The 24,428-nt window shown below is 36.4% G+C and overlaps 1 protein-coding gene across 8 annotated transcripts in view; it reads left to right on the plus strand.

The window, feature by feature from the left end:
• Positions 1-24,428, plus strand: part of NIN (ninein) — a 104,741-nt gene that overhangs the window by 72,829 nt on the left and 7,484 nt on the right. For 5 of the 8 annotated variants that reach the window (XM_025295786.2, XM_044925129.1, XM_025295792.2 and 2 more), the window contains 12 exons: positions 922-1,047; positions 1,156-1,225; positions 4,391-4,606; positions 7,691-7,804; positions 10,451-10,573; positions 11,854-11,967; positions 12,761-12,907; positions 14,614-14,793; positions 15,891-16,040; positions 16,973-17,020; positions 18,002-18,103; positions 22,662-22,862. In XM_025295786.2, the coding sequence (XP_025151571.1) occupies positions 922-1,047; positions 1,156-1,225; positions 4,391-4,606; positions 7,691-7,804; positions 10,451-10,573; positions 11,854-11,967; positions 12,761-12,907; positions 14,614-14,793; positions 15,891-16,040; positions 16,973-17,020; positions 18,002-18,103; positions 22,662-22,862 (1,591 nt within the window). The remainder of the gene's footprint in view (positions 1-921; positions 1,048-1,155; positions 1,226-4,390; positions 4,607-7,690; positions 7,805-10,450; positions 10,574-11,853; positions 11,968-12,760; positions 12,908-14,613; positions 14,794-15,890; positions 16,041-16,972; positions 17,021-18,001; positions 18,104-22,661; positions 22,863-24,428) is intronic. The other 3 variants (XM_044925128.1, XM_044925130.1, XM_044925131.1) reach the window with 1 other exon arrangement.

A 24,428-nucleotide genomic window follows, 5' to 3' on the forward strand; every position in this document is an offset into this window, starting at 1 on the left:
TGATGAAGCAAGTTATATGAGAATGAATGCCTTTTGTGTATTATTAACTTACTTGGTAGATAAGAACTTTCTTCTTATACTAATATGGGGAAAAAATGTTTCATGGCCTATAGTTTTTCACTTACATCACTTAAAGCGCATGCTGATATTCTATAGATATTGGAAATTCATCTTAGAACATACAATTTTTTGAGGAGCTATCAGATTTTAATGTGCTGAAAGAACAAAGACAAATATGATACTAATTTGAACCACTGGTCACTTGACTTTATAAAATATCATAGCAATAGTCTTCTAACAAATTTGGCTCAAAAAAATTGTAGAATTTACATCATGTCTGAAATATCTTAATGATATGGGGGAAAAAAAACAAAATAATTCTAGGTGTAGTCTTTCCTCCTTTTATTTTAGACCGTTCTTAGTTCCAAAAATCATAATGAGATGAAAGAAATTAGAAGGTAACTGTTAGTGTACATGTTTTGATATGTCCCTTTCATTTATGTAGTGAATTTTCTTTGTCTAGGTACCTTGGGGTTTAAAACTAAAGCTCATACAGCTTAGTGATATGGCTTTTGTCTTTGAGGAGCAGGGAGGACTTGAGACTGAAATACAAAGAGTTATTTGCTCAAAGCAGTATGAGAAAGTCAGCAAGTAGGATGGGTACTGAGTCTCTTTTCTATCTCAATGCTTAAGTGTTTTAGTCACACTTCCCTAATGTTTTTTAGTAAAATTCTTACTCCCCAAAAGGAATGAGTCACTGTCATAGCTTGATTTCCAAGTACCAAGAGACATACTAATTTAGGCTTTTCTTTTTAACTGGTATGGAATATGGATTTAATTGGAAGTTACTAGAAAGTGTTTTCCAAAGATGCCAGATGATGGCCTTTTTATAACTATTTTTTAAAAATCTCTGTACTGCAGATATGAATCTGAGAAGCTTCAAGAGGAAAATTCTATTTTGAGAAATGAAATTACTACTTTAAATGAAGAAGACAGCATTTCTAACCTGAAATTAGGGAAATTAAGTGGATCTCAGGAAGAAATGTGGTAAGATATATACTTAAATATTCTAAAGGCATTTTTGCAAGGACTAAAACTGTGGTACTTCAGTGTTTAAAGCCTAACTCTTAAGTTATATTTTCATTGTCCCTTTAGGCAAAAAATAGAAACTGTAAAACAGGAAAAAGCTGCAGTTCAGAAGATGGTTGAAAATTTAAAGAAACAGGTAAGAGGTATTTCTCAATGTTTCCTGATTCTAAAATTTTCTTTTTTTAAATTTGAAATTTATAGCACATGCCACTGGAAACGTAGCCAGTAATGATAAGGTTGTAACTCTGAGTTTCAAAATGGAAACTTACCTCATGCTAATTCTAAATTCAGTTTCTATTTTTTGAAAATATATTTATTATTTTCAAAATGTGTATACATTATTTCTAGACTCTGGGTATTTAATACAAGCCATATAATCAGTGGAAATGGGGAGATGATAACCTCTAAACCAAACCTATGAAAAACTAGCTCTATCCCTTATGTGTTTGTTTTTTTTAATTGGTGGAAAATTGCTTTACAATTTTGTGTTAGTTTTTGCCATACAGCAACATGAACCAGTCATAATTTTATATATACATATTTATCCCTTCCTTCTTGAGCCTCCCTTCCCTCCCGCTATCCCACATCTCTAGGTCATCACCGAGTACCAGGCTGGGTCCCTGTTATTTAGCAACTTCCCACTAACTATCTGTTTTACACATAATAGTGTATATATGTCAATGCTATTTTCTGAGTTCATCACACCCTCACCTTCTCCTGCTGTGTCTACAAGTCCATTCTCTACTAGGTTCATCAGTACCATTTTTCTAGATTCCATATATAAGTGTTAATGCACGATATTTGTTTTTCTCTTTCTGACTTCACTCTGTATAAAAGGCTCTAGGTTCATCCACCTCACTACAACTGACTCAGATTTGCTTCTTTTTATGTCAGAGTTATATTCCATTGTGTAAATGTACCACAACTTCTTTATCTGTTCATCTGTCAGTGGACATCCAGGTTGCTTCCATGTCCTGGCTATTGTAAAATGCTGCAGAGAAATTGGGATACATATGTCTTTGAGAATGGTGGTTTTCTCAGGGTATATGCCCAATAGTGGGATTGCTAGGTCATATGGTAGATTTAGTCTTTTAAGGAATCTCCATACTGTGTTCCATCATGGCTGTATCAGTTTATATTCCCACCAACAGTGCATAAGGGTTCCACTCTCTCTACTTCCTCTCCAGAATTTATTGTTTGTAGATTTTTTGATGATGACCATTCTGACTGGAGTGAGGTGATAACTCATTGTAGTTTTGATTTGCATTTGTAATAATGAGTGATGTTGAGCATCTTTTCACGTGTTTATTAGCCATCTGTATGTCTTCTTTGGAGAAATGTCTGTTTAGGGCTTCTGCCCATTTTTTGATTGGGCTGTTTGTTTTTCTGATATTAAGCCATATGAGTTGCTTATATATTTTGGAGATTAACCCTTTGTCAGTTGCTTCATTTGCAATTATTTTCTCCCATTCTGAGGGTTGTCTTTTCATCTTGTTTATAGTTTCCTTTACCGTGCAAAGGCTTTTAAGTTTTATTAGGTCCCATTTATTTACTTTTGTTTTTATTTCCATTAATCTAGGAGGTGGGTCAGAGAGAATTTTGCTGTGATTTACGTCAAAGAGTGTACCGTCTGTGTTTTCGTCTCAGAGTTTTATAGTTTCTGGCCTTACATTTAAGTCTTTAATCCATTTTGAGTGTATTTTTGTGTATGGTGTTAGGAAGTGTTCTAATTTCATTCTTTCACATGTAGCTGTCCAATTTTCCCAGCACCATTTCTTGAAGAGGCTGTCTTCTCTCCTTTGTATATTCTTCACTCCTTTTTCAAAGATAAGATGCCCATAGGTGCTTGGGTTTATTTCTGGGCTCTCTATTTTGCTCCATTGGTCTATATATCTGTTTTTGTGCCAGTACCATACTGTCTCAAGGACTGCAGCTCCTCTTGTGGTTTTCATTTAGGTTAGCCCCTTCCTCTTTCTTCAGCATGATTAAAAGCAGTAGGTTAAGAATAGAATTTTACAGATATAGAGTACTAGTTAGTCCATGTATATTTTCACAGAATTATGATTTATTTAGATAGTGTGTGCCATTCAATGCCCAATTTGTATAATCTCAACAATGTGCAGTTGTGTGAAGAAAGGCCATTTGAGAATCAGTCTGAAGCAGTCAAAAGACAAGGACATTCTGGGAAAAGAGTATTTTCAGCATTTGAAATAGACAAGGTGTTAACATCCAATATATATTTTGTACTCTTACAAATTGCAAAACCCAATTGAAAATGGATAACTGATATGAATGGTCAAGACAGAAAAAAGAGCACATATAAAAAGAAAGTTAGCCTCATTATTCATTAGGGAAGGGCAAATTAAATGTTTCCCGTTTTTGCATATCAGATCAGTAAAAATTAAAGATTGATCTTGTCTAGTATTAAAAGGGAGTGAGAAAATGAATCTACTTATACATTGTTGATAGAACTATAAGTTGGTAGTGCTATGAAGAACACATTTTGGGGATGTCAATCAAAACAGTGATATATAAACATACCTTCTAACCCAGCAGCCCCACTTCCAAAAATGAGATGCTAAATACAAAATGCCACCAAGTATAAATGAATTTTCCAAAAGATTGTTTTTTTATCAATATGAGAATGGATAAATGCAGTATGGAATGTCTTGCTGCATGGAATACCTCACAGCCACATAAAAATATAGCATGTGCCAGTTTCTGAATGCACTGATTTGGAAAGATAAGAGTTTATAAGATATTATAAGTGGAGAAAGCAGAGTATCCAAACATCTGAAATTATGCAAATTTTCGATCTAAAGAAGAAAAACACTATGTGTATATGTGTCTGTGAAAGTGAAAGTTGCTCAGTCATGTCTGACTCTTTGCAACCCCGTGGAATTCTCCAGGCCACAATACTGAAGTGGGTAGCCTTTCCCCTCTCCAGGGGATCTTCCCAACCCAGGGATTGAACCCAGGTCTCCTGCATTACAAGCAGATTCTTTACCAACTCAGCTATCAGTGAGGCCCTCATATGGGTTTGTATATGCATCGAAAACAATCTGGAGGGAGATGCATCCCTGTGGACAGTGGCTACCCCTGTGGAGTGGGATTGGACAAGAGTGTCTAATTGACTTTGTCATAATGAGTATGTATTGTGTCTGCTATTAAATGTGTATGTGTGTGTATATATATGTATATATATATGTACATAGAGAGGGTAAAAGAATTAATCTCTAAATAAGCTTTTTTAGCAGAAGTAGGGTAACAAATTTTAAACACTTATTTCAATTTTAATTAGATTTCAGAATTAAAAACCAAAAACCAGCAGTTGGATTTGGAAAATATGGAGCTTAGCCAAAAGAACTCTCAGAATCAGAAAGAGCTGCAAGAACTTAATCAACGTCTGGCAGAAATGCTAAGCCAGAAGGACAAAGAGCCAGGACACAGTGCATGTGAGGAATGGGAACAAGAAAAGTCTAATCTCAAAGAAGAACTGGAACACTGTAAATTGCAGGTATGGTCTACAGCTACTCTATAGCCTTTCTGGATGAAATCCCAATTAAAAAAATAAATGCTTATATTTAATTTCTTATACATTTAAGTCCTAATAATTAAAACAGTGTAGTGTTGGCACATGAGTAGAGAGATGAATAGAAAGTCTAGAACTAGACCCAGATACAAATGAAAACGTAGTATATAGCAAAGATGGGTTCTCAAATCACTGGGGTACACATGGACTTTTTAATAAGTGGTGCCTGGACAACTCAATAGACATTCAGAATTAAAGTCAAAAGACAGCTTATAAACTGGGGGAAAAAATATTCGCATCATATGCCACAACTGCTGCTGCTACTGCTGTCGCTTCAGTCGTGTCCGACTCTGTGCGACCCCATAGACGGCAGCCCACCAGCCTCCCCCGTCCCTGGGATTCTTCAGGCAAGAACACTGGAGTGGGTTGCCATTTCCTTCTCCAATGCATGAAAGTGAAAAGTGAAAGTGAAGTCGCTCAGTCGTGTCTGACTCTTTGCGACCCCATGGACTGCAGCCTACCAGGCTCCTCTGTCCATGGGATTTTCCAGGCAAGAGTACTGGAGTTGGGGTGCCATCACCTTCTCCGCATATGCCACAAAGAGTGGGGCTAATATTCCTACTATGTAAAGAACTCTTAAAAAATCAAAGGACTTAGGATCAAAATCTGATAGCAAAATGGGGGGAAATGCATGAACAAAATAGTCACACACAAAGAAAAAGAGATAAAAATGGCTGTCAAACCTATGAAAAAATATTCAAAGTTACTCAGAATTAGAGAAATGCAAATAAAGCAACACTGATATCTCATTTCTCACCTATGAGATTGGCAACAATTTAAAAATATAACAACACATTCTGTTGGCACAAGTTTGGAAAATCAGGCACTTTCATACATTGCTGGTGGGATATAAACTGGTACCATATTTCTGGAAGGAAATTTGGCAATATCTAAGGAATGATGCTAAAGCTGGAACTCCAGTACTTTGGCCACCTCATGTGAAGAGATGACTCATTGGAAAAGACTCTGATGCTGGGAGGGACTGGGGGCAGGAGGAGAAGTGGACGACAGAGGATGAGATGGCTGGATGGCATCACCGACTCAATGGTTGTGAGTTTGAGTGAACTCCGGGAGATGGTGATGGACAGGGAGGCCTGGCGTGCTGTGATTCATGGGGTCGCAAAGAGTCAGACACGACTGAGTGACTGAACTGAACTGAACTGAACAAAATTATATATGTACTTACTTGTATGCTAGCAATCTTACTTCTAGGAATTTACCCTAAAGATATTCCTCCAAAAATATGAAATTCACATGCACAGGGTTGGTTATTCATTGCAGCATTGTTTGTAACTGCAAAGTATTGGAAACAACCTAGATGCCCACACATAGGAGAGTTGTTGGATAAAGACAATGGAGTCGCACCATGGAGGAGTATTATACAGGTTTAAAAAAAGAAAATGAATGAGAAAGATCTCTTGGTATGAAATTATTTCCAGGACACACTAGAAATGGGTGAAAAAGGAAAAGCTGAAAAGCGTATCTAAGAGTCTCTCTAGTATGTCTCCAACCATGTAAGAAAGAAGGGGATATTAGACAACACACATGTATTTGTGTAAAAGAAATATAGAATTTTTGGAAAAGAAATACAGGAATGATAAACCAGGTAACTAAAGAGATGCTTCTGTATAGGGGCAAATGGGAAAGGAATGCAAGAGAGGTAGGGGGATGTGGTAGCAGGGATGAGGAAGGGAGTGCCACTTCTGAGAACCTTTTCATATAGTCCGATGCTTAGAACCATAGTCATGTTTCACACTTTCTTCACATACCCCCTCAAATAAACAAGCAAAACCAATCCAGAAAATAAAGATCAGGGGAGGGGGGAACTAAATGGAACACAAACACTAACAAGTGAACCTAACAGTGTTATGAATGGATAACGTAACCATGATGTGGAAGAAAATAAGCAATTTAGAAATTAGTATCTTGACTGTACATAGTAAGGTTAAGACAAAAGGAAGTGTACATAAATGCCACAATAGTCACTAAATGTATTTCTCATGAGGGTGTATGTTAGTGATTCTGGAACTACTCTGTGTATACCAGAATTGAACAAATAAGTAAATACATTGTAGATAGTAAGAACTGAGTTTCTCATTTTGGGACAAGGAGGTTGGAAGTGGGGAAACTAGGAAGGCTAAAATGAACCTTCTGATGTTGGATTGGAATTTGAGTTAATAGAATAAACTCATTATTTGTTTAGTGTATAGGCAGATACAGAAATGTAGATGTGTGTATATGAATGGAGCACCCAAATATTGGTTTCTGAACACTGTTCTCCTATATGAGAAACCCGGGCTTCTTGGAGAGATGATTGATCCCAAGGCTGGTGAAGGGTCAATTCAAAATGAGCCTGGAACATCTCATGGTGCCAGAAAGAAAAAGGTACTCCTGAAAAAAATGGGTCATGTCAAAAGGACAGGACACAACCTGAAGAAGCTCCTAATGGCCAAAGCTGAAATAATTTGATCAACAAAATAAAGCATAGCACAAAATAAGCATAATTATAAAATACAGAATGAAATGAGTATCTGTAGGTCTGTACTGTTAGAATAGGTAAATAAAGGGGAGAGAAATAACAGATCTTCCTTACAATAGAATTCCAATTAATAAATATAGAAGGAAGGAAGGAAATAGCAAGTCTTCATTAAGCAAATACCAAAGTAGTAATTGTTGATAAAATCCACTGATAGACACTAAAATTAATAAGCAAATGCTTAAGAAAAAACACAGTTTGCATGGTCTCAAAGCATGTGCCCCCCCAGAGAAAGATAGTAACTTTACAGTGGAGAATCTTCAAAAATAAACTTAAGAAATCACGTTTATGCCATTTTAGTGGAAAGTTTGTTAAAAGATAGTTTTGGTTAGTTCCATTGAGTACAAATGATCTTAAAACTGTGTGTCATTGAGTATGTACTATTTTTTCCTTAATGCTGCCTTTTGTGACCTTATTAAGTTTCCCTAGGCTAAATGAGTGTGTTATTTGACTTTTTAATTTTTTTTCCTTAGTCTTCCACTTTAGTGTCTTCTTTGGAGGCAGAACTTTCTGAAGTTAAAATACAGACTCACATCGTGGAACAGGAAAACCTCCTTCTCAAAGATGAATTGGAGAAAGTAAAACAAGTAAGACTGTGTGCAGCTTAGGTGGGGGCAAGGAGATACGTGTGGGAGTCATAGAATAACATGCACCAGATTGTCTTTTTTATTTTAGCCATTGAGAGTCCCTTTTACTGAATCCTGTTAACTAGCTTATTGCTTAGTGAAGTTCAGGGCTTGCAATACAAGTCTAATTTATAAGAGCTCCTATCACTAATTCTCCAAATGTTGTTCTAGTTATATAACTTATGTGTGTTGTAGGCTGACATTCTATTAATTTACTATAAATGAATCCCAGCCACTTCAGTTTAAGAAATGTGTTGCTCTACCTTTGCCCAGCCAGGTGTTAAGGTAATATAAATTTGCTTAAAAAACTGGTGACTTTCTTGCTAATAACTTTAATAACTATTCACTCAGATTTGTGAGACCCAGGTTCTCCCTTTTTCTCATAGTGAGTTTGAGGCATCTATCTTGGGCAGAAGAATAGATTCTAGAGCATTATGAGGGATGTGGTCTCACCTATGAATTTGGCTTTAAAAAGCATATTTCAAAGTTTCAAGCAAAGACCTAATTTTAAGTCCACCTTAAAATTTATATGCTGAACATTGTCCAATTTTATTCTTTATTCTGAATTTTTCAGTGAGTACATGAATTTCTCAGTTTATGCAATCTTGATGTATAATAGAATTTAGTTTTTCCATTTTATTTGTTTCACCAAAGGAGTACTTTAATACCGTGATATCTTTAGATTATAAAATTCTCTTGTATCTATCCAACCTATGAGCATAAAGGTGTCCTTCTCTGAATGCTGAAATAGAGTCTGTACCACTGGGTATGTTATGTTTGCATTGATCCCTAATTGACATCCATAAGTCTTGATTTCCTAATAAGATTTTAGACTCAGGGAATTTGTATCTCTTCCAGTGCCTAATAGAGTACGGGTATCTATTAGGTGCTTTATAAGAACCTTTTCCAGTCAGATGCTACTGTGCAAGGTATAGCTGTCCTGCCATAGCAGAAGCTGTCGGCCCATATAAACATTCCAGAAGTTAAAAGGGCCTTCTGTGTTATATAAGTATTCCAGGACTGTTATTACCAAATTTATCCTAATTAACTTGGGCATGCTTTTCTCCTTTTTCTTTTTCTGTTGTTCAACCTTTCGGACAATAATGATGGGTCCCGTGTCCAAGCATGGGAAATGTATGTGCTGTGATTTTGCCAAGTTATGGATCAAAAGAGAAGGAGCAGAGTTGAGAGTAAAGCAACATGATCAGGACATCATTTTGGCACATTTTTCTTGCATGTGAGCCCTTTTGCTCTTGGTAGGAAGTTGTTCATGGTCCCTGGACTCTTGGATCACAGGAGTAGGATGGTGTCAGCCTGTTGTTGCTGCCATACAGCTTGGACCTAGAAAGCACATGCTGCTCTGTATGACATAATCATTTCTTGTTCACAAAATAGTTTTGTTTGTATCATCTGTTGCACTGAAAAACACGAATAGCACTGGCAGTAGTCACATGACAGTCTGTAGACACCCAAAATGGTACCAGGCTTTGTGAGGGTCTGGGGATAGGGAGGCAAGGTAGTGAATAAAGGACAAAAATCCTTTATTAACCAGTGCCCAGGTACATAGATTTTCCTTCATCTTTCTGACTTGTTTAGATTTGTAAATTATGCTGAATTTGTTGCCAGTTGAAGACAAGATTCAATCCTTAACGTCTGTTTTGTTATACTGTTCCAAAAGACCTTCAGATAAAATGTTAAAGGTGGCCATAAAATCATGACAGTAAATAATTGAAAATTGAAAGCCAGGTGAAACAGAGGGAGATGGAAAACATATGAACTCTAAAAGTGTAAGAAACAGACTCTTTAAGGCAGTGTTTGTGGGGGGTGGAGACTGCTCCCACACACCAAGATGTTTGGCAGTATCTGGGGTCACATTTGGTTTCCACACTGGGTATACGAGGCAGGGAGTATGTGCTACTGGAATCTAATAGATAATGCCTGGGATGTTGTCAGCCATCCTACAGTGCATAGGACAGTGCCCCATGACAAGAAATTACCTGGCCCTGAGGGTCAGTAGTGCTGAAGTTGATGATGAAAAGGAACAAAAAGTTTTTGGTTTATCGTGATTCCATAAAATGCAGAAGAAGCAAGTATGTCCATACCAGCAACATTTTCCTAAGCCAGTCAATTTAAGCATCTCCCAAAGTGAAGGGTATGTAAAATGAGCTGAAAAAGACTGATTGATTTATCTTTAAACTTGCCTTTGTGTTGCTTGATACATTATATGTGGTTGATGCCAATTCTGTATTCTTGATTGAAAAAAGATTTTTTTTCTAGTTAAGAATGAGGAAAATGTTTTGTCACATGTACCCAAGTTAAATTGATGACAGAATGGCAATATGTTATTTATTTTATACGGAAGGTAAAACAGAAGGCTGAGACCATTACTTAACAATGTCTGGTAGATTTTGCCTGAGCAGACATTTCAGCAGTCAATTGGAGAATTGAGAGAAGCAGGGAACATTTTTGTCAAAGTTAATTATAGTCCCCTGGAGTGTATATGTCCTTGGAAATAGATAGGGAAATGGCAACAGCCATGAAAATGTTCTGTCTATAAATAACATTCATGAGATGTGATGGGTGGGCTCATTTGTTTATCCCTTGCAGCTCTGCAGATGTCCTGATCTCTCTGACTTCCAGCAAAAAATTTCTAGTATTTTAAGCCACAATGAAAAACTGCTGAAAGAAAAGGAAGCTCTAAGTGAAGAATTAAATATCTGTGTTGATAAGGTAATAAAAATAAGACTTTACCATCATCATATGGTATGTACCGTAATGAACATTTCTGTAATGCCAGTGGCATATGGGCCCACTCTGTTAGCCTAAAAGTCTTCTGGAACAGCATTTTGCTGGCATTTTGTGACCTTAGAGCTCCTGAAGCCATTAGTTTTGTTTCTTTTATTGAAGTATAGTTGATTTACAATAATGTGTTAGTTTCAGGTATACAACAAAGTGATTTGGCTATGTGTGTGTGTGTGTGTGTGTACTTCTTTTATTGGATTCTTTCCCATTATAGATTATTACAAGATATTGAATATAATTCCCTGTGCTATATAGTAAATCCTTATTTATTTTATATATAGCGGTGTATATCTGTTAGTCCCATACTCCTAATTTATCCCTCCCACTCTTCCCCTTTGGTAACCATAAGTGTGTTTTCCATGTGTGTGTCTCTTTCTGTTTTGTATTAATAAGTTCATTTGTATTATTTTTTTAGATTTCACATATAAGTGATATCATGTAATATTTGTCTTTGTCTGTCTGACTTGCTTCACTTGGTATTATAATCTCTTGGCCCATCCCTGTTGCTACAAATGGCATTATTTTACTTTCTGATGGCTGAGTAATATACCGTGGTGTATTTGTATACCACATGTGTATTTATAATCCATAAAAATTTTAGGATTATTTGTTCTAGTTCTGTGTAAAAAAGTCATCAGTAATTTGATAGGAGTCACATTAAATCTGTAGCTTGCTGAAGCCATGATTTTAACAGGAGTCTAGATTAGTTGTTTAATAAATGTTAAATACAGTAATATAAAGATTGTCTCATTTTAATAATTATTGCTACTTAATATATATTACTTAAATATATCACTAGTTTGCTTACATATAACATGAATATTATGTATTTAACAATCTGAAGCCATTACATAGTTACTTTTTTTTCTACAATATTTTCCCTGCCAAATCCAGAAACACTGCTTTTGTTACATCTGCCTTAATAGACACTCTCTGTTTTCTTATTGTGGCACACTCTAGGGATTTCTAATTGCCTTCCAGCCCTTCATGTCTCACCCACAAAACATGAGGCAATGAGAAAGAAAAATGGAAATCCCCAAAGAAAAGAGGCTCTTCAAAATTAAAGTAGAAAAGAGAGTCAAGGAAACGTTTGTCTTTTACCTTGCCCCAATCCACTATGTAAAGAGATGGTACTTGATGGAGGCATATGAATTGAGGCTAGACATATTTGCAAAAATGCTGTTTCCTCTTTTCTTTTCCTGAAACAGTTGGCAAAATCAAGTCTTTTAGAGCACAGAATTGCTACTATGAAGCAAGAACAGAAGTCTTGGGAACACCAGAGTGAAAGCTTCAAGTCACAACTAGTGGCTTCACAGGAAAAGGTATGTGGACAATTCTTGTTTCATCCACATAGTTAATTTTTTCCTATATCTTCCAGCAGAACTCCAAGTCGAAACAATATTCTAAGTGGATGTGGTCTAAAAGAGTTCAGAATGATTCAATTTAACTAATATTTGACACATGTTACAGTATAATAAAATAAGTTGAACTGTGTTTCCTCCAAAGTTCATTATTATGAAATAATCATGAGATTATCTCATCACTGTGAGATTATTTACTTATGAAAGGTTAAGAATAGTGTGCAAAAATGACGTCTTATTTCTAATTTAGAATTAGCATTTCTAAGGCAGGTTCATGCCCTATTATAGTTAAAGATATCTGTTGACATTCCATTTACCAATTTAAATTTTTAAAAATTGGAATATAAATGAGATATTAGCATGGAGTAGGGTTCTACAAAGATATGGTTTTATTTTAAACTGAGAGGTCCTTTGCAAAACAACACCACAGTCTAAAATGTAATTTCTACAAAATTCAGTAAAATTATCTATTGTGATGCCAGCTGGTACTCCTTAGTTCTGTAAGATGTCACTTGATAATACACCAGATGACTGGACCAGCAATACCTTGCTCAAGGTATATTTCATTATTCTCTTAAATATAACGTAACATCCTGTAAAGATACATAATATCCTGGTTTGCCCTGAGCAACTGAAAAGAGCTGGATGTAGTAAGTAGAAACAGAAGGGACTTTGAAGTTCTTTGTCTTAGTTCATTCATACATGCACATGCTATAGCTGAGACCATGAGGATTTGTCATTTGTTCTGATGTAGGTTCAGAATTTAGAAGACACTCTCCAGAATGTAAACCTACAAATGTCCCGAATTAAATGTGATCTACGAGTGACTCAGCAGGAAAAGGAAGCTTTAAAGCAAGAAGTGATGTCTCTACACAAGCAACTTCAGAATGCCAGTGACAAGGTAATTTCTTTTCTTTATTGAGGTATAACTTTATACAGTAAAATGCACACAGTTTTAGTTTATAACTTATTTTTACACATATATATGTATCTATATATAAATGTTCATTTTACCTAGAAATGTGTGTATGTATGTTTGTGTCACCACCTCCTAGCTCAAAATAAAGAACATTTCCAGCACCTAGTAGGCTCTCTTGTGCCCTCTTCAGTTGACAACCCCAAGGGAATGACTTTTCTACCTTCTGCCACCATAGGTTAGGGGTGCTTGTTTCTGAACTTCACATAAATGGAACCATAGTGACAAGCTAATTTTTTATATTGTGCAAGTCAAAAGACCATGGGTGAAAACATTTTGATATTATAGAAAGTGTCTCATTTTAATATATCACAATGCTGCTTAATCTGTTTGCAAATAAATTAAGAATAATATATGTAGACAGCATATTAAAAAGCAGAGACATTACTTTGCCAACAAAGGTCCGTCTAGTCAAGGCTATGGTTTTTCCAGTAGTCATGTATGGATGTGAGAGTTGGACTATGAAGAAAGCTGAGCACTGAAGAATTGATGCTTTTGAACTGTGGTGTTGGAGAAGACTCTTGAGAGTCCCTTGGACTTAGAGGAGATCCAACCAGTCCATCCTAAAGGAGATCAGTCCTGAATATTCATTGGAAGGACTGATGCTGAAGCTGAAACTCCAATACTTTGGCCACCTGATGTGAAGAAGTATCTCATTTGAAAAGACCCTGATGCTGGGAAAGATTGAAGGTGGGAGGACAAGGGGATGACAGAGGATGAGATGGCTGGATGGCATCACTGACTCAAAGGACATGAGTTTGAGTAAACTCCAGGAGTTGGTGATGGACAGGGAGGCCTGATGTGCTGTGGTTCATGGTGTCACAAAGAATAGGACACGACTAAGCGACTGAACTGAATTGATGTATGTCAGCCTTGGGTAGATGTTAAGATTTTGTCCTACCATAAAAATTGGCGCTAAATTCAGCTACTTTATATCTTGCTGATACTTTTTTTTAACTGTGGTTTTTTAAAAAAACAAAATAGTTTCCGTTTTAAAAAATGACTTTGGGGCTGAAATGTTTTTCAAAATAAGACTGTACCGTTTTCGTTTTCATGTTTTGGCTTGAAAAGCAAAAGGCTTATCAGTTGTGATACCTTAAAAAAAATTTTTTTTAAAGCATCTTTCAGTATCAAAAAAATCACTGTGGTAGCTTAAAGCATATTCCTGAGTTCAAGCCTCAATTATATGGATGATACGTGCTTTGGATTCTAAAAAAGAATATGATTGCATACGTGAAAATGAAAGTAGAGTTTGGCATGTGAACCCTTTCAAGTTAGCTGTGCATTTCAGAGTTCTCTTTGTGTCCTATGTTTACCAAAATAATGTTTATATGGATTCAAAGCATAACTTCATAAGAATGAGGTAATCTTTAAGGACACTAGTCTCCATGCACTTGGGTCCTATGTGGAACTGGGCATTGCCCTACAATCAGCTTTGCTATTAGATTTGATAGAGCTGTTTTGCCAAAGACCATTTAAAACAGAATTTCCAAACCTTTTTTTAAAATAAAAAACTCAAGAATATTGTTTTACTTTTATCTATATACACCTGTGCTCGCTCACATTAGAAGACACTCAAAAAAGAAATCACCTTGTTTTTTAAGGCTTAACTCTGTTAATTCTCTCTTAAGAACCGGGCCCCAGAAATAGGCATCCATCCATCAGGATTCCATAACCAACAGCAAAGGCTGTCCTGGGACAAGCTGGATCACCTGATAAATGAGGAACAACAGCTACTTTGGCAAGAGAATGACAGAGTCCAAACCATGGTACAGAACACCAAACCGGAACTCATACACTCCCGGGAGAAGGTAACTTGAAAAGTTGCACGTGGTAGCTTAGGTTTGTAAGTCAATGTTTGATATGATTGCAGTGATTCTAGGGTATGGATTTGAGTATTCTGGTGTGGCAAACTTATTTTAAGAATGTATAATTTATCATTTACTTGCAATATAATTTTATCATGATATGTTTATATACTATTTTTTGTATAAGCAGTTCTATATTAAATCTGTGACTTTATAAATGGAAATTATGTTAACCATACATTCCTCCCTCATTCAAATAGGCTAGCCACCAAGACTGGTAGTACAAAAATGGCAAAACTAAACTCAAATCTTGTTGGTCTAACTCCTTGTAAGAGGAAAAGTTGCCCCTCTTTAAAGACTCAGCATTTCAAGGTTAGAATGGTATTTAAAGATCATTTTTTCGGCTGATGTTTAAATGCTTTACCTCTGCTGAGTAGTCAAGCAATTATTTTTTAATTTATTTTTAATTGAAGGATAATTCCTTTACAATGTTGTGTTGGTTTCTGCCATACATCAATATGAACGAGCAACTATTTTTAACCTATGCTTAAATAAATCTTTTGAGAAAGAACTCTTAGGAGTCACAGATATTCACTAGAACTCCTACCCTGTGCCAGAAACTGCTATCACTAAAGTTGCAGTGTTGAACAAGACTAAACATGGTCGCTGTCTTCATGGAACTTAGCTGATGTAAATGCACTGTTCAGGTGTGAACAGTCCAATACAGACTCAGAGGAACTGTCACCCCCTTCACTCCTAAAAGTTATGCTCACGTCAGGCACACAGGGGCCTACAGATTACGTCTGTTTGCTTGGCGGCCACATTGCTCTGTTGACTCCCAGTGCTTTGGCTGAGCCAGAAGTCCCCTCTTTCCTGTCTGATGCTTAGTGTTGGATCAGGCTAAAAATAGATTAACCTAGAAAGGATCTTTTGAAATCCAAAAAAGTAAGCTTCAAAAATTGGCAGACTTGACTGGAAAAAGCTTTTTTAATACAACAAAACCCAAGCACTGAATAAAAACTTGCATTATGCTAGCTTTTTGTTTTTCCTGGCTGAGTGATTATATTAGCATTTCTTCCCCTTATACTGGTTCTTGTTAGGTTCGTCAGCTGGAATCCAACCTTCCTTCTCCTAAGCACCAAAAACATCTAAATTCATCAGGTACTGTGAAGCCCACAGAGCAGGAGAAGTTGAGCTTAAAGAGAGAATGTGAACAGTTTCAAAAGGAGCGATCTCCTACTAATAGGAAGGTGAGTTTTTGAGTTAATACCACGTGGCTATATGCTGACTCTGATGCATCCCTAAATGTATGTTTCTTCCCCTGAGTGCTTCCAAAGAAATGACTAATGGCATATTTTGGTTCTTCCTTTTATCTGCACTTTTGTCATCTTGTCAAAGCAGTATCATAGTTCTTTTTGATTGAATGATCGCTAAAAAGGAGCAATTTAAGTTTTCATAAAGAAGATGGTTAATCATCTTCAGTAGTATATAAACCTTTCTAAGTTAGTAAAACATATATACCTGAATATTAGGAACATTTTAATTTGGTTAACTACTGCTGTATAATAAAAAGACAAAACATTCATGTCTCAGTTTCTGTAGGTCAGGAATTTGGAAGCAGCTTAATGGAATGATTTTGACTCAGGGTCTTTCCTGAGGTTGCTGTCTAGATTATTAGCTGAGGCTGCAATATCCAAAGGCTTCACTGGTGCTAGAGATCATCCACTTCCAGATTTATTCAGATAACGTGTTAGGAAGAGGCTTCTGTTTTTTGCTGGCTGATTGCCAGAGGCTCAGGTCTTCCCTACCTGGGCCTTTTCTCAGGATGTCGCAATGAGTGATACAAGAGAGAGATTCCAGAAGACCACGATGGAAACTGTAATATGTTTTATAAACCAATCTCAGAAGTCACACAACATCACTGCTGTATTCTATAGGTCACACAGACTAACTCAGGCATAGTGGGGGGAGGGGACCAGGCAAGGGTGTGAGATAGGGATCACTGGGGACCTGCTTAGAGGCTGGCTACCACATGGTTAAACCTCTGTAACATGATTCCCTTTGCTTTGTATTCTTTGTTACATTAAGTTTGAGTTCTAGACCAGTGTTACTGTGGGAGTTCTTGGTATTTGTTTTCCTTTCTTTCTTTTTCTAAACTAAATCTCAAGAGTTTTCACTACAGGCACACCTTGGAGATATTCCGGGTTCAGTTCCAGACAACCACAATAAAGTGAGTCACACAAATTTTTTAGTTTCCCGGTGCAAATAAAATTATGGTTCCATAATTATGTCATTTAAAGTCTAGGTTATATTCAAGTAAACTTTTCAAAAAGATGTTGGGTTTCATCCAGCTGCTCACCAAGGGGAAAGTCAAATGATAGGTTTTAAAATAACAATGAATTTAAGTGTGTCTGGAAAGCATACATCCGAATTCCATTTAACAGTTCTTGCTACTCTTCTCAGCTGTTTTGATGGAGGCAAAGATCAGCATTCTAGAATTGTGTCATATGTTTTCTACTTAGCAATATTCTGAATCCTTGAGTGTCCTCTAACTCATTAGATTCTCATAAGATTCTGTACCAAAGAGAATTCCAAAAGTGGATCCTCATAAAATTTTCAAATTTCTTCTTTAAAATTGAGAAAAGAGTTAAATAAATCAGGTTTTGTGTACTCTGTTTTCAGACGTTTTTCCCTACTACAGATCCATAGTAGATGATCATGAATTCAGTTTAATGAAATACCAGCATTTCAAAAAATTTTTATTATAGTTTCTTTACAATGTTGTGACAGCATCTTTAATAAAATATACTATAAAATATCAAAGTGCATGGCTTGTAGTAGGGATAAGTATTATTTCATGGAAGTTTTCTTTTAGTGATGTATACTTACAACTGATTATGCATGCATATGTACTTGGGGTGGGGGGGGGGTGTGGGTGTACTGGGTTGCAAGATAAAATGTATTTCCTACAGTGAGTGGCACTGAAGTTTGAAAGCTACCTGCCTTAGGACTCTGTTCTATGTGAGGAGTGGTGATTTAAGCTAGACTAAAATATAATCAATGCACTGAATTATTTGTTGTTTTCCCTTGATGAATGAACTCAGCTTTCTTCCAAGAGTTGAGATTTCTGATTAGAGTAAATTTGTCAAAAAAAAGTAGAGAGATTCAGGTTGTTTTCTTTTTTTTAAGGGAGTTTTATGTTTTTCAACAGGTTAGTCAGATGAAATCCCTTGAACGAGAATTAGAAACAATTCATTTGGAAAATGAAGGCCTGAAAAAGAAACAAGTAAAACTGGATGAACAGCTAATGGAGGTAAGTTTTTAAGGGAAATGACCTTACTGATCTGATCTGATGAAGAATATTTTAATCCATGAATGACCCATTTGTTGAGAGAGGCTAACATAGCATTAAATTCCTTATACGAAAACAGTGAAAATCTAAGTACATTGCCAGGCTGGACTCTTTGGTTTGTCTTACCAAGTTTGATAGATATTTTTGCTAATTACACAGCCAGAGAGATATATACTGCTTCACAGAAGAAGGAATAATAATAATAATGTTGACTATCCTGAAATGCAAGGATTTGTGCCTCAACAAATTCAAGTGGCAGGGACTCTGTCCAGTACTGACCAAGAGGCTCAGAGCTCTCTTGCCAATGCTGTGGTTTTAATAGTTTCCTGATACCTCCCCCAGTGTAGTGTATTATAGATGTGATGTGCTCTGTTACAGCCTATTCGGTTAGGAAGTACATTCCAGGAGTTTAAGAGCATTAGCATTTAGACAGTTTTTCAGTGTTGCCATTGTTCATTTCTACATTTTTAACTCAGCACTGCCTTGGAAGAGGTACATCTGTTAAATATAAAATTGGATTTGTAAAACTTGTCAGCTTGGACATTGAGTTTCTAGTCTAATAGATTGCTTTCTGAACACCGAGTGCAATTATAAAGTTCTGTGTACATTTGAAAAGACCCTGATACTGGAAAAGATGGAAGGCGGGCAGAGGAGGGGACAACAGAGGATGAGATGGTTGGATGGCATCACTGACTCAATTGAACATGAGTTTGAGTAAACTCCGGGAGTTGGTGATGGACAGGGAAGCCTGGCGTGCTGCAGTCCTTGGGGTCGCAAAGAGTCGGACACGACTGAGCAACTGAACTGAACTTTCATTTTTTAAAGCCCAACTCAGCTGTATTTTTGGAAACAAACAAGTGAGAAAGAAAAGAAGAAAAGAAATTTAAATCAGCAAGGGTGTAATTATTATCCAAATAGATTGTAAATGTTGATATGTCAGATAAGGCATCTGAATAGTGTCTGGCTCATGAAGACACTTAATAAAGAAATCAATGAATGAAAAAAAAAGTTCTGTGTATACAAATATTTTAAAGCCAGAATCATAGGAAGAGAGATATATAAATATTTTCTTTCATGAAGCTGGACACATGCAAAGGTAATTACATTTCAATAGATGCTTGGTTTTTAAATATGAAATATGGGCAAACATATCGCATTTACATTTAAATGACCACTAAAGTTTCTGTCAATTTTATGTTCTCTGATTTATCTACTAATAGGGAGATTAGTGAAACTATAAAGAATGAAATCCAAACCATATTTGCTTTTCCTTCTGCATATAATAAATGAATTTATTAAAACTCTGAGCTGCAGGCTGTGTTTATATGTAGAAATGCTTTTCTGATGAAATAATTATATACTCTAATGAATGAGATATCTGAAGCCACACATGACATGTCTAGTACCCAGTTGAAAAGTAACAGGGTATACTTAATCACTGTTAGATCCTCTGCAAATGTCCTTCCAACAGGCTGAGTCTTCTCCCACCTGCTCTCTTTGGCCTCATATGCTCCCTTCTCTCCCAATCATACTTTACATGATTAGTCATCATAAGCAATTTCCCCTCATTACTTTTCTCCCTGATCTAGTAGTAAATATTTGGTAATGGATGAAGGAAATTAAGTGTTCTTGGCACCGGAGCTGAAAAAAGAAAAAGCATGAATTTTTAATTGAAACACTGTAAAGAACACCTCATACACTATTCTAATGAAACTTCCATTGAAATAAGACTGAGCTGTGAACTCTGCAGACATATAATTCTTTAGCAGCTTTATTAAATGTAATTCACACACTGCACAATTCATTCATTAAAGTGTCTAATTCAGCGGTTTGGGTATATGACATTGTGTTTTAAACTATACTATGTGTGTGTGTGTGTATATATATATATATAGAAATATATATATACATGAACGATTAAAATGGCAAATTTTGTTAAGTGGCATTCAGTGGCATTAATTACATTCACAATGTCACCGCTACTTCTAAAACCTTTTCATCACCCCAAATAGAAACTCTAAACATTAAGCAATAACTCTTCATGTCCCCTTCCCACTGGACCTATAAATTGGATTTTTATTTATACTGTGATATCTAAAGATTAGGGCAAATTTGAGGATGTACAGTGGTTTTTCACACCATTTTTTTTTGCCCAGCTTACCTGGGGATAGGTACATTCCTCTCACTCCAGCATGGATTCTTATCAGGTTTGGGGGAGGGGCAGTAGGCAGTCAGGGAGATAGTCCTACATCAGAATCTTTGGTATCAAGGAATTTAGGGAAAGCTTTCTAAGTGATTCTATCTGATGTATGCACTCCTTTGGGGGAAGGAATTTCTTCTCACCCCTATAGGATAGTTTAAAATCACTGATTAATATAACACATACCCTTGCTGCTGCTGCTGCTGCTAAGTCACTTCAGTCGTGTCCGACTCTGTGCGACCCCATAGACGGCAGCCCACCAGGCTCCCCCGTCCTTGGGATTCCCCAGGCAAGAACACTGGAGTGGGTTGCCATTTCCTTCTCCAATGCATGAAAGTGAAAAGTGAAAGGGAAGTCTCTCAGTCGTGTCTGACTCTTAGCGACCTCATGGACTGCAGCCTGCCAGGCTCCTCCATTCATGGGATTTTCCAGACAAGAGTACTGGAGTGGGTTGCCATTGCCTTCTCCGACACATACCCTTACCCCAGGGCAATTAAAGATCCCAAATTATTAGACAAGGAAATGGAAGAATTTGCCACCCACTCCATGGTTTTTTCAACTATATGAGGCAATGTTCCATAAACAATTTGTTTTGAATACTTAAAAAGTTAAAGACTGTTAGCAGTTCTTATAGTTTGGTGTGTACCTCTGATAGTCAATAGTTCAGATACTTTAACAATAAAAATGTTTTATGGTTTATATCCTGCATCTCCACAAGGCAAGGTATTTAACATCAGGTCTATTCCATACTGCACTTGAAATCTTCTGAATTATTGTATTGGAATGAATTGAGGTAAAGAAGCAAGCTCATAAACCAACCAAATTACAATAGATGAGGAAGTGGCTACAAAATTAAGAGCTGTTTGACATTTTAATATCTGTAAAATTTATATACAGAGAAATGTAAATGTTGGTCTTTTTAAGTTCCTACTGACTGGAGCATATGTGTTAAGGTATATAATATACCCTGTTTTGTACTGTTCTTTCTCTTTATAACTCATATTTTCTTTCTCTAACTCCTGTAATTCTCTTTTGTTTTTGTTTTATCTGTGGCTAACCTGTACCTAGAACTCTGTGGTTGGAACTAGCAGAGAAGGGTGCAGTTCTCTGCCTGAGATAGTGTGTGAAGGTAGAACATTCTCTTTCAATGAATTTCATAGCATGGAGACATCTCATTAAACCGCTTTTTCATGTAATCATTTCTACTACTATGACAGTTAATAAATACTTAAGAGCCAATATTCAATTTCATTTAACTCTGGAATACATCTGTTTACATTTCCATCAGGATTTTCCTCAGTATTTAAAGACATAGTGAAGAAAATCATCCCACTGATACAAAATCAGGGGATCATAAAGTGGTGGGTTTTCTAAATCTATAACTAGAAATATTTCAAAATGGGTAACAACCCACCTCAGAAATTTAAATTTAAGGAAATGGATAGTGGCTCTGAAGTTTCATGATAACATTTAATTCTAGTTGTGTCTTGGAGGGCCTTTTTCCCTTCTCACATGCCTGGGGGTGCTTCCTCATGAGTTTAGTAATTGGTCATATTTGTTGCATGTCTTCCATTGAGCTCTGTGTCTGCTGAATGTGTCCACAGATATGAAGTGGCATGCCTCACTGACCAAATGCAGTGCCTTCTTTCCCTTGCCCCACTTTTGATTGGCATGTGATACACATACCATTTCCTCATTGTCTTGAATAAATCCTTTCATTCCATGTACTTCGATTCCCAAATATTCTGGAATATCACCTTATGTCCCAGAATTGCCTGTCTGATAAACTAAGATAGATTAAAATAATTTGAGATGCAAGGTGAGATTTTTAAAACAAATTGCTAACTTAGAAAAAAAGTAGTCATTGAACTGCTTTTAAGAATCTTTATGAATGGTAAGTGGCAAAACTCTAGAGCATAACCTCTTTCTGCCCTTTGCGTATTCCACCATTTTTTTTAAAGAGGGTTAATTTAATGTTCTAGTGTGGGAAGAAAAAAGGAAAATCCAGACATGTGCACCATGTACCTCATGTTCAATTGTCGCTTAAGATTGAGGAAGTACAGTTTAAGTCTAAAACTTTTAAGGCCTGCTTGTTCATTAAATGTATTACCTCCTAAGCAAAATGATTTTTTTTTTTTTTTGCAAAATGATTTTTTATTCTTACTTGGGATCATGTGCTGCCTGTTTTCAAGTTATCAGTAAGTCTGAGAGGCCATTAATATGAATCCATAGACTTCCTTTCTCTCTGCCGGCTACTTTCAAGGCAGCTCTGTGACTGAAGGCATGGTAGCTGACTAGGGCTTTGCTCTTATTCTCCAGATGCAGCACCTGAGGTCCACTGTGATGCTTAGCCCATCCCCTCATGCTTGGGAACTGCAACTGCTCCAGCAGCAAGCCTGTCCAGTGGTTCCCAGGGAGCAGTTTCTGCAGCTTCAACGTCAGCTGCTGCAGGCAGAAAGGATAAACCAGTGCCTGCAGGAGGAACTTGAAAATAGGACTTCTGAAACCAGCACACCACAGGTATGATGACCTTTTTCTAATAGTAAACGCAGATCACCTAATTCAATTTTACCTATTTGGAAGTTACACCAGTTCAAAGGTGGGGATGAAGAACCTCAATCTTTTGTCAGTTACACCTTACCTGTATTACAAATCCACAGAACTTCAGTGCTGTTTTGGCTTTGATCTTGGTTTTTGTAGTGCTACTTTTGAGCTCTCAGCTTCTAAGCTGGGTAATTAAGAGTTCTGGGTCTCATGCAAGTTGCTAAGCGATGATGAAGTGTCAGGCTCACTTGAGCATACTGTGCAATTGACCTAACATTCTTGTCTGATGCCAAAAATATTACAGAATTCAAGTGCAACTCTAGGATATGTATTACTAACAAAGCATCCTGGGTTTTCTTGTACTAGAGGGTGTGGCCTGCTGAGTTCCTTGGAATTCACAAATGGGGACTTTTCACAACTATTAAAGTAGAAAGTGTCATCAGTGACTTTTTTAAGTTGACCAAAGTTCATTTAACTTATTTTTTAAATGATCTAGTTTGAAAAACTATTTTTAAGAAAATAAAGATCTTCTTCTTCTTCCCTTTGAATTAGCATTATCCCAGCTCACTACCAGACACTATCTTATATTACCTAAGTTTTCAAATAGTTAAATTTTCTTTTTAGTGCTTCATTCATGATTCTCTTCTTTCAGAAGTCTCTTAATTCTTCCTCAGAATTAGGAATAAAATTAAAAACACTCCTTAATTTGCAGAATTCTAGATTAGTTCATTCTAGTTTGAATAACTCTTCTGTTTTCAAAATGTACCTTGCCTATCAGGTGACATTTGACAAGGAATTTCCCAACTCTTTTCCTGTAATCTGGTCACACTGGCTTTGCAAAGTCATATTAGCACCATTAATTGTACATTGGAGCAATTTTGTTTTCTTTGCCTACTAATATATATCTATGCTTTTGCATGATGTAGTCATCATCTATTCTTTCTAACAAAGACTTAAAATCCATGTTTTTGGAAGCTTCCTACATTCAATTTCCAAGTACTAAAAGTTAATTCCAGAAGTAAAATTGTGATGGTAGGTATTGGACAGATGCTTCATTATAGAAGTGAATCGTAAAACTTGACCTCAGTTTTTATTATTATTTTTATTTATTTATTTATTTTTTTTGACCTCAGTTTTTAATAGACATTTTAAATCAAATGATCAAAGATCCTATTCATTATTCTCATATATACTACTTTAAAAACATGCTCCTCCCAACCCACCTACCAGTGTTTAAAAAGTATCCCTTTACTTCAATTACTTGAGGATTAGATAGACAAAAACTGTTAAGACTTTTGTACTTAAAAAGAGAGAGAATTTCTCCAGCCAGATGGCAGAGTGGACTGCTTATTGCTCTCACGAGAAGGTGACGGCAGGCTCTCTTTGTTTCTGGTAACTGAGCTGACACCGATTTTAAGAATACAGAATGTTGTTAGAATCTGCATGTTGTCTCTGTGTGTGGAGTGATATGATTTCTTCTGCCTTGTGTTGCTTCGCTTGCATGTGTAGTATTGCTGTGTGCTTTTAAAAATTGTTTGCATT

The sequence above is a fragment of the Bubalus bubalis genome, chromosome 11 (assembly GCF_019923935.1).
Source record: "Bubalus bubalis isolate 160015118507 breed Murrah chromosome 11, NDDB_SH_1, whole genome shotgun sequence".
In the NCBI taxonomy this organism is placed as follows: domain Eukaryota; kingdom Metazoa; phylum Chordata; class Mammalia; order Artiodactyla; family Bovidae; genus Bubalus; species Bubalus bubalis.